This window comes from Heterocephalus glaber, unplaced genomic scaffold (assembly GCF_053883595.1).
Source record: "Heterocephalus glaber isolate CG9 unplaced genomic scaffold, H.glaber_assembly_v1.0 deba00001481, whole genome shotgun sequence".
NCBI classification, from domain to species: domain Eukaryota; kingdom Metazoa; phylum Chordata; class Mammalia; order Rodentia; family Bathyergidae; genus Heterocephalus; species Heterocephalus glaber.
Genome location: NW_028258317.1, coordinates 49,126,856 through 49,141,047, shown reverse-complemented (window position 1 = coordinate 49,141,047; position 14,192 = coordinate 49,126,856). Strand labels below are relative to the sequence as shown.

Here is a 14,192-nt window from a genome sequence, read left to right as displayed (position 1 = left end):
ATGGTTTGTTTGTTTTGTTTTTTCCTGTTGCTGGAGATCAAACCCAAGGCTTACTGCATATTAAGCAATTGCTCTACCACCGAGCTACACACCAGTCCCCAGATTTCTTATTTCTTATTTAGCAGGTCGAGGTGCTGGAAAGATTCCAGGAGATTCCCATTGAAGATCTCTCACACTTTTTTTTTTGGTACTGGAGATTGAACTCAGGGATGCTGTACCACTGAACTACTTCTCCAGCCCTTTTCTTTTCTTTTTTTTTTTTTGTATAAGAGCATGAATTCAGGACCTTGCACTTGTGAGGCAGGCACAGTGCCACTGAGCTACATCCCCAAACTCCTTTTCATTTTTTTTTTTTTTGTTTGTTTAACTTTTTTTTTTTGGTACCAGGGAGCAAACTCAGGACCTTGCACTTGCGAGACAGGCGGTGGAACCACTGAGCTAAATCCCCGGCCCTTCCTTTTCAGTTTTTGAGATAGGTTCTTGCTGAGTTGTCAAGGCTGATCTTAAGCTTTTCTTTTTTTCTTTTTTTGGGGGGTTGGGGTATGGGGATCGAACTCAGGAGCTTGCGCTTGCTGGGCAGGTGCAGTGTCACTAAGCTAAGTCCCCGGCCCTGATCTTAAACTTTTAATCTTCCTGCCTCAGCCTCTTGAGTAGCTGGGATGGGAAGTGGTCACATCCTTGATGCTTCTCACGACTCTTTTGAGTTGAGCACTGCATGTGCTTCCTGGTCACTCCCTGTAGGTGCCAATGCTAAAGTAGAATTATAATTGAAATGTTCTGACCCTGAAAAGGTGGGGAGCCACCAGCTCATCATCTTATTTGTTCCAAGACTTCATTCAGGAAACATTTTTATATACTGTGTATTTTTGATAGTCAATGTTACAGTCTAGAGCTCAAGTAAACTTGATATCCAGTGAAAGATCTCTACCCCACACCTCATGCTTAGGAAACGAACCCAGGGCCTTGCAATAAGCTATATCCCTAGCCCTGTGTTTTATTTATTTATTTTTTTAAATGTTGAGACAGTATCTTGCTAAGTTGCTCAGGCTGGGCTCGAACTTGGAGTCCTACTGTCTCTGCTTCCCAGAGTGCTGGGGTTACAGGCATGTGCCACCATGCCCAGCTCCTGCAGTTTTCCATTTTACCATTTTTCTTCATATCTGTTCAACAACCATGTGAGGCTTGTCTGTCATGCAGCAGCACTGAGCTCAGCTGGCATCTGAGGAGGAATGGGATTCCTCTCCTGAGTGCTCAGTGTGGTTGGAAGTTTACATTACTCTACTTACTGATCCCTAAGCCTTTTTTGGGGGGAGGGGGTTAATGGTTTGTAGGTGAATGGGAGAGTTTGCTGTGATTTATCTTCTGAGCTAAACAGCATTTCTACCAGGTACCACCTGTTGATCTTCCCTGGCACAGTATAAGTTCTAAGAGCCAAAGAAATCAGTGTTTCTGGAAATGCTAATATATCATGGAAAGAGATGCTGGGTCATCTATCTGCTCTTGCTCTCTTTCTCTCTCTCCTCTCCCTCTCCCCCTGCTTCCTCTCTGTCATAAACTTTGGGGGCCCATGTGACCCCAAAAGGGGTCACCAGAGTCAAAGTAAATTTACAGTTCCCTTCTAGTTACACCTGAGCTAGATTTTTGGCACAAAACACAGGACCCCAAATTTCCTCTTACCTATTTGCTGCCAAGGTGCTCATTCTGGCCCTTGTACCTCTGTAAGTGCTTACATCTGCCAGAGCCGGGTTCACTTCTACCTGACTGAGTGCACTGGGCTGACTGCATTGTTCCTGTCTGTTACTGAGACATGGCTATTCAATTAGGAAAACGTCTTTTCATTTTCTGAAATCACTGGTCTTAGAGTGCTATGACTGAATACTGAGTTTTTGTTCAGAATGTAAGGGAAATAAATATATTAAGCACCTACTGTGCAATAAATTGCTGGGCAGTTTGCATAGCCTCCTTCAGGTAACCCTTAAAGTATTTTGTGTGTAAAGACACCAGTCTCTGTTGGCCTGCTCAGGAGCACCTGGCCAGATTTAAATCTGAGTGTGTCTGGGTTTGAAGAGGATCAGGATCGCAGCTCCACTTCCACTCCTGGCCCAGGTTGCCTGGAATCTTAGTATTGGGCCCATTACAGGAACTGTAGGCTGACTTTGCTCCAGAAGATCATGAAAAGGTTGGTGATGCAGAACTTGTCATCTTAGCCGTCACTTAGCTAGAGATGTGTTGAGAGAGATGGGGATCACAGGCTTGACAAGGAAGTGAAGGAATTTTTTTCCCCTCTGGGTTTTAATTACCCATCTCCTCTTTAGAAAATAATTTAAACTGGATGGGTCCCAGCTGTGTTCAAGGTTCACTATATTTATACTAACTTATTCAAATATCTTCTGAGAAAAGACTTTTGCCTAATCAGTCATGTAATTTCAAAGCTTTCTGTAGCAAAAATGAATCTCCTGAGCAGACTTTTGTCTATTTTCTTGGGCTGGGCCGGTAACTAAAGCTCCCTGGTCAAGAGGAGGGGTTTTTGAGCATCAGTTCTGTGCAAAGGATATTGCTAGGGACAAACTATTGCCCTAAATATGTGTGTGTATGTGTCTGTGTGTGGGGGGGGGTTGACCCAGTGAGAGAGAGTCTGATTGGAACATACGTAAACAACAGTCAACACTGGCCCAGCTCCCACCACAGAGACCACAGTGAATAAAAGGGACAGGCCAAATTTTTATCGAGGAGCTGTGAAATTAGATAACTGCTTCATAGATTTATAGAAGTCTTTATTTAAAGATCTCATTAATGCCTTTATCCTTTTTATTGCTGTTCTTTAAAAAATTTACCAGTAAATGTTTGTGATACATAGTAAATATATTCATTGTGAGGAATTGGTACATATGGCGTGGCATCTTGGTCCTTTGTACTTCCCCATCCTCTCCTCTCTGTCCCATCTCCCCCCGTTCCCAGGTCCTCTTCCCATCTCTATAAAGTCTATCTTTCTATTTCCTGTCATCTAAGATTAATATGTTTAAAGTCGGAAAATTGTTAAGCTGTGTATTAGCAAAGTGAAGATTAAACTGTGTCCATAATTTTATCACTGGAGATGTAAACATTGTTGGTACATTGGTGTCTGTCCTTCCCACCTTTTTCATGGTGTAAATAAATATCCAAGTGTAAGATAAATCTATGAACTCATTTATGTGACATAGTTTTCACTTAAAGCTTTGTGTCATTAGATTTCTACAATATAATTTTTAGGCTACTATGTTGGTATGTGTGTAAATAGAATACTATGATTTAATTAACCAATCTGTCAATTGTTGAATGTTTACTTCTACTTTTGTTTTTGGTACTGAGGATCAAGCTTAGGACCTTGCACTTGCAAGGCAGGTGTGGTGCCACTGAGCTAAGTCCCCAGCCCTACTTCTACATTTTATAAAAGTTATACATCCAGCTAGCCATGGTTGTATACACCTCTAATCCCAGCATTCTGGGAGGGTGAGGCTGAAGCATTGCAAGTTCAAGCCCAGCCCAGGGCACGTGGCTAGCTTGGCAAGACCCTGTCTCAAAATTACAATAAAGTAAAATAAAAAGAACTGGGCTGTAACTTATTGCAACAGCCCTGGGTCCAATCACTGGTACTATACTGCAAACATACACACACACACACACACACACACAATCACTGGTACTATACTGCAAACACACACACACACACACACACACACACACACACACACACGGTCAGTTATGCCAAGAAATCTTTGTGCGTCCTTGGTTGTTTCTTTAGGGTAGATTTTTAGAGGTGTAATTTCTGAGTCAAAGCCATACCCAAGTTTTCAACATTTTGGTACATTATGCCAAATTTCTATCCCCAAAAGTTTACCAGTTTAGTATCCCTTTAGCAGTCCTTTTCATTTCCGAAATTAAAGATTGAGTATTTGATAGTTAGATCCCAGAAATTTGGCTAGCTGAGCAATCTCTCTCTGTCTGTCATATATATTATGCTTATGTGCCTGTATGTATAATGCGTGTATGTACAACTGATGATGTTTTAAAAATCACCCTTGGACCGGGGATTTAGCTCAATGGTGGTGTGCCTGTCTCGCAAGTGCAAGGTCCTGAGTTCAATCCCCAGGACTGGAAAAAAAAAAAAAATCACCCTAACAAAACATGAAAGAGAAAGTACTTCTTGCAACTTAGAAGTAGTTGTAGGTAACATCTAAACCATACTTCTGACATCAGAAGTATTGACTTTTGCTGTACGTAGGGACCAAATTCAATGGTAAACCTAAGGGCAAATAAAAATATTTTGAGACGGTGTCAAAACCAGAGCTGTTATTTCAGTTGGCTTGGTTAATTTAAACCAAGCTTCCTCAGCTAGGAATGACCTTGAATTTTTTCCAAAGAAAGTAACTTGTGTAGTCTTTTTTAAAATGTAAGCAAGATTTACCTTGGTAAGGTAGATTAGATGGGCTTCCCACATTTCCCTCTTGGGGAGGGGCTTGTTTGCCAGGCCAATCCAGGCACCGCAGACCTCACAGTGTATTGCTTTTGCAAATAGGATCTGCAAGCACAAGACCGGGCTCATCGCATTGGTCAACAGAACGAGGTCCGGGTGCTGAGACTCTGCACCGTGAACAGTGTGGAGGAAAAGATTCTCGCAGCTGCAAAATACAAGCTGAATGTGGATCAGAAAGTTATCCAGGCTGGCATGTTCGATCAGAAGTCTTCAAGCCATGAGCGGAGAGCATTTCTGCAGGCCATACTGGAGCACGAAGAGGAAAATGAGGTATTAGAGGAAGTTGAGTTTATGAAATCGAACAATGACCTGTTGTCTCTTTAGGATTAAGAATAAACTCTTTGTTCTTTAAAGAATTTCCTGGGCTGGTGTTAATTAAAATGAATAAATTAGCTGCTATCTTATTTCCCAAGCACAGAAAGCCACTGAAAGTTATCCAAATGAATGTCTTAAAAGCTAATGCCAGAGGGCCCTCCAGACTTGTCCTATGGATGCTTCCAGGGAGATACTGCCAACATGCACATTGTATTGTAAACGCTGCCTCCTGTAGGATTGCTGTGGAACTGCAGGGAGGATACTTGGCAGACAAAATCAGCCAGAGGAGACCAGACAAACCTGGAAATGTCCCACCTCACTTTCTCTTTCTTCCATCCTCCAGAGGCCTCTGTCTCTGCTGCCTTTGCTCAGAGTTGACAGCACTTCAGCACGTCTGTAGGATAAGCTTTCACAGCTCTCTTTAGCTCACTTAGCCATACTTGCACTTGGAAAGCCTGACCTTTATCTCCTTTTAAAATTTTTCTTTAAGAGCTGACCAAAGGGCTATAGATATATCTCAAAGATAGAGCATTTTGCCTTTCAAGCTTGAGACCCTAGGTTCCATCTTCAACACTGAAAAAAAAAATCTGGCCTAAAGTTGCAAAAACTTCAGGTTTAAAAGTCTCTATTTGCCAACATGGTGTGAAGAGTATATTGACTATATTTCTTTTTAGGGAATCTTTAGATTTGTCATTTATATTTTTAAATTACCAACTTTACTGACTTTACACTAAATATTAATTTTAGGTCTAGGGATGTAACTCAGGGATAGAGTACGTGCCTAGTATGCCAGTGGCCCTAGGTTCTACACCAAAAAAACAAAACAAAACAAAACAAAAACCTAAAAATTGATATGAAATAGGTTTTAAAACATATTTATAGGGCCTGCAAAACTGTATAAAATACCAGCACCAAAACTCGATAGATGAACAAATTTGGTTTTGTATGCTCATGTTTATAAATTGAAGCATAATTTACATTAAATATTTACATGGAATACTATTTTCATTGCATATATTAGAGACAATTTGATTTTTTGTCTTTAAGTAGGATATGTGCTTTTGAAGTCTTCTGTAAATTAAGAACTGAATTCTAGGGCCGGGGATTTAGCTCAGTGGTTCCGGCACCTGCCTCACAAGCATAAGGACCCGAGTTTGATCCCTAGTACCAAAAAAATAAATAAATAAAAGAACTGAATTCTTTCTAAAAAATCTTACATAGTTTCCATTTTTGAAAAGAATCTAAATATGAAATAAAGCTTGATATTTTAGGGAATCCTAAAATGAATCCTTTTGCAAATCGAAGAGTACTTTGATATGATGGGTCCTAATTTGTCAGCTGTGTGTGTTTCATTAGTTATCTATTGAGTTTCATGAAAATGATGAAAAATACATACATACATGTACTCACACATAAACGCACATTTAAAGATTTTTGTGTCAAATAATTCACCATTTAGAGTCTTGAAGTTAAATCTTTGCTCCAGACTTAGCAGCAGGTTGTCAGGTGGTTTTGGTTGTCCTTTACACGATTTTTCCATGAGGCACTGTGATGAGCGCCCATCCTGTCACAAAGCAGATGTGAACAGAGCTGCCAGGAGTTCCCACTGCGTTTTTGCTCATTTGATTTTTGCAGGCCTTGTGAAAATACTGCCGGGCCTGGCTTAGATTGCGGTATGCAAGGAAGCTGGGGTTTTCTAGCCTTCCTAAGCCACAAGAAGATGCTGATCTGTCCCAGGCCTGGGGACCACCAGGTGGGGCCTGCTGTGGAATCTCATGCCAGCTGCTTCTAGCTGTGAGCAGCCCTGCTGGGGTTCCATGTTCCTTCCAGGGCACCAGTGTGTCAGACATGTTAGCACATTCTGGGTGGCCTGTGCCCCGATGTGAAACCAACCGGCGACACTGATAGGCTGCAGTCAGAGCTCTGGTCCTGACTCTCCCAGGCAGCAAAGTCTTCTGGCACCACAATTGGCACCCCATAAAGTACCAGGGCACAGAAAATCCAGGAAGATTTTATTGCAAACTGCCCAGGTGTTTGGTTCTCCAGGAGCTCAGGTCACGGTGGGTAGGTTTCCTATCAGCTTACAAAGAGAATCTTTTCCTCTTGGACATGGGGTCACCTAAGGACTCATCGTGCTGGGGATGAAAGAGTAGCATAGTTCTAGGAAGAGAGAAGGCAAAAGAGGACACCTGTTTACCTGAACATGCACTAACCAGATGCTTGGTACTGTCAGGTTTGACCCCACTCTTCATCTGAAATGTAATATTTAGACAAATTGACTCGAATCGATCTAGAGGTAAAGTAAAATAGAAAGTTTTTCAGCCGTAATTATTATCTTGAATCATAGGCTTTTTGCTTTATTGAATTGCATTCACTTCTAACACTTATTAAGTCCCTATAGTGCATTCAGATGTTATCTTGGGAACTGACATCGTCATCTCATTTAGGCTGCTAGTTCACTTATATTCTTTTTGTAAACACTTGCCTTGTTTTGAACATTTGATTTGTGTAATTGGATGTTTGAAGTTCTATGTTTTCCTCTTTCTCCCCTCTGCTGATACACTGATGTTCCCCAATTTGATTTTTAACAAGCCCACTCAGCATATGATAAAAATACTTGTGGAAAATAAGTCCTATACTATATGCCCAACTGTTAGAATCATTTTTTGTAAGTGTGTAAGTCATAGCATATCATTTCTGAGAAACTTAGAGCTGTTGGTTTCTGAGGAATTAGCAGAGAAATAATGTGCTTTAGTTTGACATAATATAAAGTGAAAATTTTAGCCCTTATGTAATTGCTTCCTCTACATCATTCAAATTATTTTAATTTAGTATAGTTTTGAGGGATTTTTGTATTTGATAGCTTTTGAATTGTCTTAACTACAGCCTTAACCCTTAGCAATAGTAGTACCTACTGAAATTGATTAAACATATCCTAAAGGTTACATGTTTAACACATATATATGATTTTCTGGTCTTCCACTGGGCTCAGTCACAGAGTTCCATATGTTCATATTCTTTGTAAGGCTTTGAAAAGAAGCATTAATATTTGGGATAAGGTCAGTGGCATTAAAAGAATTATCATTAAGTACTTTTTCCTGTGGATTTCTTTATTTAAGTCTTACATCCCCCCGTGAAGTGGATGTCACACCCACTTCACATATGAGGTCATTGAGGCCGGGAGATATTGAGTAACTTGTTATAAAAGTAACAGGATACAGATACACACCCAGGAGAACCAGTATTTCTTAGAGTACACTTCATTTCCTCCCTTTATAGATTTGGCTCTGTGAAGATGATGTGAAAAGCTTGCAAAATATGAATGACAAGTAATAAATTCAGGAACCCTTCTCTTTACTTTTTGGATTGAGAAATAGGACCCTTCTGGTGTGCAAGACAGATTCCCCTTCTGCATTTGTGCCACCCCTCAGCTGCCCAGCCCCTCTCCTAATGCCTGTTCAATCATTCTGTCTTTAACCCCAGGAAGAAGATGAAGTACCAGATGATGAGACTCTGAACCAAATGATTGCGCGGCGAGAAGAGGAGTTTGACCTTTTTATGGTAATGTTGCAGAAAATCATGACAACCTAACGCCTCCCTCCTCGGCTCCTTTTATCTGTTAACCAAGATGCTTGGAGCCTGTGTGCCCTGGCAGAACTTCAGTTGTGAAGCCTGTGCCTTCCTTTGGTTCAGGCTCTGCAAACTGGCTGGATTTAGCCTGCAGACATATTTTGTTTGGCCCACACAGCATTTGTTAAAATTTTGCATTTGTTGCCAACATGAAAAGAATCTTGAATTCTGGCTTCTTTTTAAAAAATGAGATTGGGCAGTATCAGTTGCAACACTCTGTATGGAAACAGTTGGCCAGAGCTGAGCAGCAGCTGTACCCTTGGGACAGGCCACGTGGTCCTATAGCCCCCACACCTAGACTGTCTAATCCCAGCCCAGTGTCATGCAGGAAACCTGTCCAACTCATGTAGGCATTTGAACACACAATTGGTCTAGCTGCCTCCTTCCTTGATGAAAGCAAATACACTCCATTTGTTGCTGAATGCCAGCTTGAGCAAATAGGAGCTTCAAGGTGCCTATCAAGAAAGGTGTAGCCATCATTTAAAGAGCAAAAGTACCTGGATTTTACTGGCACAAAGTAGGTGTAAAAGAACTTTGGCATTTAAGAAGTTAATACCCACTTTCAGCCTTGAAGTTCCATAATACATAGCACCTATAATTTTACTGAAACCTAAATTTTATTTATACGTATGGCCTGCTACAAACCAGGGTTCGAGGGGAGCAAGCTTGTTGGCAGGGAAGGCTGTGCAGCAGCCCACAGAGTGGCATTTACTACCTTCTTGCTCTTCTGTTTACTCTGTATCTTCACTGACCAGAACAGTCCTATGCATGTAGCTGTCACTTAATAGATATCTACTAAATGAATGGTGATACTGGCAAAATTTCAGACTTTTGTGAGGATGTCAGGATGGATTTGGATATGTAAAGTTAAGAGGTTCCCTCCAGAGCTTTCAGTCATTTTGATCTTTGTCAGAGACATTTAGCTTGATTGTGGAGGGACTGAATAAATGCAAACCATAGCTTTAGCCATGGAATGCTACAGAACCCTAAAATCAAAAGTCCTGAATTAGAACGCCCTTCAATCCCAGATAAGCAGTCTGTACAAACAAAGCAAGCAGAGAGGGTAAGTGGCTTGGAGATGCTGTGTCTGAGGACAGAGCTACAAGGTAGAAGTGTGAGAACCATGTAGCCAGAAATTATAACTTTGCAAGAGAAGTTGGAAATCTTCTTTTACATGCAATCTCAGGATTTCAGAATATTTGCAACTACATTCAGGGCTTTAAAAATTATTGTAACACTGTGGGCCAAGCAAAACACAACTGTAGCCCAAACATGACCCAGAGGGTTTGCAATTTCTACGTTTTTAGCCTGGACCATCTGAGTATGGAGCTATAGCTGTGTGGATGCTTATGGATTTTTGTCTGGGGAACACTGATTGTGTCCACGCATAATGATTCATGGTAAAAAGACCTTTAACTCTTTTTCAGGAAAACTGAGATAGCCATAGCAGTGACTCTTAGACTCCTAACGTGGGGCATGTAGTTCCCCTGTGCTCTCCCACCCTCCCCACAACAGCCACCTCACCAGGGCCAAGTCGTTTTGGAGAAAGGGCGAAAAGAAGACCTAGCCAACACAGGGTCTGCATACAACCCAAATTTCTTAGCTCCTACTGTCAGTCACCATCTTTATAGATTACTCTCTATTTAGGGAGGTTGGGGACACATGTTGGAAATAGACATCCTCCTCCTTGAGGAACTCATTCACATGTAGGTGGCATGTAGGCCAGAGGCCCTCAGCTTCCCTGACTGATCACTGATTGGCAGTAACTCAGCACTACTATGGCCTCAGATATTTTCAGGATGCAGGAGAAGATAAGCTGCCTGTCATTATGCAAATTAGACCAGGTCCAGAGTTGCAGAGTTCCATTGGCAGCCCTAAAATAAGGGAAAAAAGAATGTTTCTCCTTCCTTACTTTTGGGCTGGGTATTTGTAGAAATTGAAAAACCTCAGAAAAAAATATGAATGCCGCCCAAGGCAGAGTCTTCTTTTAACTTGGCAATATATTACCATGGGAAGAACAGGTGAGAATGGTTAGGGAACACATTTCTATAGGTATTTTGATTTTGTGAATCTTCATGCCTGTTTCTTAAAAGCTGGCTTCTGTTTTGGGGATTATGCAGATTTTTGTTTGGTTTAGTTTTGCAATACCCTCTAATCTACTGGCTGCCTTTGGCCAATTCACCGTTCATTAGCACCTCCACCAGAGGGCAAGAAATAAATTTTGAATTCTTGCCAGCTACTCATTAAAAAGTTTACTGAGAAACAAGAATGGAATGTGAGCTAGAATAAGTCTGTGGGTTTCAAATACTTAAACTCTTTATCAATTATTAGAAAAGAATTCATTCTCTATAAAATTAATATAATCATAGACACTATAAACAAGATAAGTAGAAAATTGCTTGAAAATAAAACCTTCCTTTTAAGCTTTTGTATTGCCTTTTCCGTCTAAAAATATGATTTCAGAAAGTTACTTTATCTATTGGTTACTTGTGAGTTTTACCTAAAAATGTTGACAGCCCAAGATACATATCTGAAACATTTTGCTAACATACAAACATTAGGCTTTTAGATACTGTGTTCTTTACAAAAGCAAGAAATAATTTTTAAAATTATTATACTTGTAAATACAAGGTTTATAATTAGGTCTCAAGATAAATATATTTACGTAATAACTAAGAAGTTATCCTTTTCTTCCAGTATTAAGATTTGTACCAGTTTGGTGCAAGTAGAATCTCTGGGGAGAGGTACTTTATTAGGACTTTAAACTTATATAATTGCATCTACCTTTCCAAAAGGAAAAAAAACCCCACACACAAATGTTTAATTTCCTCTTTGTATCAGAAATATTTATTCTCTCAATTTTTATTTAACTTAAGTAGTTTTACAGGGTTTGGTATAGATAATGGCACTGTAGCAATATTTTTAAAAACGAGTGGAAATATTTTGTCATGTGAGTGTAGGGCCTTAACAAAACATTTTTATTATTATCTAATAAGGGTTAGGAAGTTGCTTTAAGTAGCCCCTCTTTAGATCCTGCTACAAATGAACTATCTTTCACGTGCTCATTCTGAGGGTTTGGTTGATCCCATTTCTGATACTGAAGCATTAGAAGGCAGGATTAAGCAGAGCATTTCGAGCTAAGTATAACCCATGACAGAGCAGAATGGCCACATTTATCTGCCAATGGGACTTCACTGCCCGTGCCTACCCCATCCTGGAAGTTTGATTGTCAAAAATGTTGAAGTATACTTTAAGGAGCTTTGACCTTTAATTTTTACATAGATCCTAGAGGTCATATTTGGGTTCGAGTAGCAGATATTTCATTTTTAGCTTTAGTTGTAGCTTTTTAAAAACAAAAAATATCAAATCCCTGTTTCAGTACGGTAGAACCGAAGAAGAGGGAAAAGGTAAATAATTTAATGATTAATGGTCTCTTTGGTTGTGGAAATTATATCTCTAGCTAGTGATATATGTCATGTATTTAGAATTTCAGTGGTGGTTTTGTTCTTTTTTATTTCTCAGATTATTTAGTTATAGTTTAAAGCCAAGTATATTTAACTCAGTTTATTTAAAAATGAACTGGATTTTTCAAAGGAGAGCAGAGTGGGAATGTGGACATTGTGAAGGCTCAAAGAAAGCCATTTCGCATATAACTTGGTCAGTTAAGATTACCTCTGAGATCTGTTTCTCTGTGTTGTAATATTTTCATAAGAGCTAACCTTGTGAAAAGGAAAGAACTGAGGCGTGTTCTCACAATGTCCATGTTGTGTTGAAAATTCAGTCCATTCACAGCAACTGACTAAGCAAACCCTTTGTGTCCCTCCACCCACCCAGCTGGGAGTGGCTGTTTTGTGGTGATACCTTGGCTCACTTTTTCCCACTTTACTGCTTAATTACAAGAATGATGGGCCAGGGATTTAGCTTAGTGGTTTTGCCACCTGCCGTGCAAGCACAAGGACCCGAGTTCGATCCCTAGTACCAAAAAAAAAAAAAAAATTAGAAGCATGAACCCTCTTGAACAAAAGGAAATATATTCTTAATAAATTTTCTCTTTTATGTGGTCAACTCATTTCTTCCAGGAAATCAACAAATCATAAATTTTAAAATGCATCCCCACCTTGAATTTTCTCACTAACACCTAAGGGGATACTTTGCACAAACATAAGGAATTCTTGAAGGGTACTTTTAAATGCATAAATAAATTTAAAAGATTGGTACAGAGGAAAGGAAGGGGTTTTTCTTTGAGGAATCTTTCTTTAGACCCTGCTAGAACCAGAATAAGAGACCAAAGGGGACCCTGCAGCCATCTAGGAGGGCTTGTGAAAGTTGTAGGTACTGTAAGTTCTGAACCCCGTTCATTTCTCTTCGGTGATACTTGTGTGCATTCTCTAGCGAATGGACATGGACCGGCGGAGAGAAGATGCCCGGAATCCCAAGCGCAAGCCTCGCTTAATGGAGGAAGATGAGCTGCCCTCCTGGATTATTAAGGATGATGCTGAAGTGGAAAGGCTCACGTGTGAGGAGGAGGAAGAGAAAATCTTTGGTAGGGGGTCTCGTCAGCGCCGCGATGTGGACTACAGCGATGCCCTCACGGAGAAGCAGTGGCTCAGGGTAGGTGTGGCTTTTTTTGGACCGTCCATTGGTGGTTGGAATGTTTTTGGTGGCTTGGAGAAATCAAGAGCTTAAAACTGGAGTCTTGTGAGAGCTTCGAGTTGTCAATCAAATGGCAATGGATTCTTGAGGATAGAAGATAAAGTCATTCTGCTGGTGTAGAGGACTCATGCTATGTTTCAAGGCAGTGCTTGGAACAAAAATATATCGAAGTCTTTTTTTTTTTCTAGAGCAGAATAAGCCGTGGAAGCACAGGATTATTAGAGCTGTGACTGCCACTAATATTTTATTGCCTGGTCATGCCTCACTCTGTCAAACTGAGAATTGCAATGTGCAAGGGGACCTTAGAGATCTTTTTAATTGTTCCCCCTTATTACATGGTCTTTAATTGAAGTTTTATTTCTACAAGGCCTGAAGAGACAGTTCAGGGACAGCACTGCTTTCTAATTGAGTTATTTCATAGACCTATAACACATTTAGATATGGAAAATGCCTTTGTACTGTCTTGGTTTAGTGAAAAAAATGAAGCTCAGAGAGGTTATGTGAGTAGTCAGGACAGAGTTGGGCAGAATTAACAGAATCACCAGTGCATTTGCAAAGTCAGTTTTGGCTTCATCTGACCTGCCTATCACAAACACGTGGTATGGAGCCTGGGACTTGAATCACTGGTGGCTGGAAATATTTTTCTAGTTTGTTTGTTTGTTTGTGTTTTTTCCTTCCAAAAAATGATGATTTCTCACCTTGACCACAGTGAAATTTCACAGTGTTCCTTGTAAAACATACAGATACCAAGTGTTCATGGCAACCATGAGTATGGATATCAAGGGCATGTGATTCTTCCTTTTGAAGGTTTAGCTCTGCTTCTTTTATTGGGAGCAGACTTAATACTTTGACAGGCAGAGCAACCTGGGACACGCATTCCAGACAGGACCAGTTAATGCATGCTGAAAATAGCAAGTATGGTTGGGTAAAAACCAAACAAAATAGAAGAAATTGTTGGCAGTTGTTCATTTTCTCCAAAGGGAATATAATTCCCAAGCTTTGTAAGATGAGGGTTTAGGACCCAGGGCATAACTAGGTAGGTGCATGGAAAGCCAATGAAAAGGATTTTGAGATTGGATAT

The 14,192-nt window shown here is 40.3% G+C and overlaps 1 protein-coding gene across 15 annotated transcripts in view; it reads left to right on the top strand.

Annotated features, from left to right (window-relative positions):
- The window catches only part of Smarca2 (SWI/SNF related BAF chromatin remodeling complex subunit ATPase 2), a 226,474-nt gene that overhangs the window by 99,183 nt on the left and 113,099 nt on the right, over window positions 1–14,192 (top strand). For all 15 annotated transcript variants that reach the window (XM_087184038.1, XM_087184033.1, XM_087184034.1 and 12 more), the window contains exons 25-27: window positions 4,556–4,783; window positions 8,312–8,389; window positions 12,851–13,069. In XM_087184038.1, coding sequence (XP_087040164.1) covers window positions 4,556–4,783; window positions 8,312–8,389; window positions 12,851–13,069 — 525 coding nt within the window. The remainder of the gene's footprint in view (window positions 1–4,555; window positions 4,784–8,311; window positions 8,390–12,850; window positions 13,070–14,192) is intronic.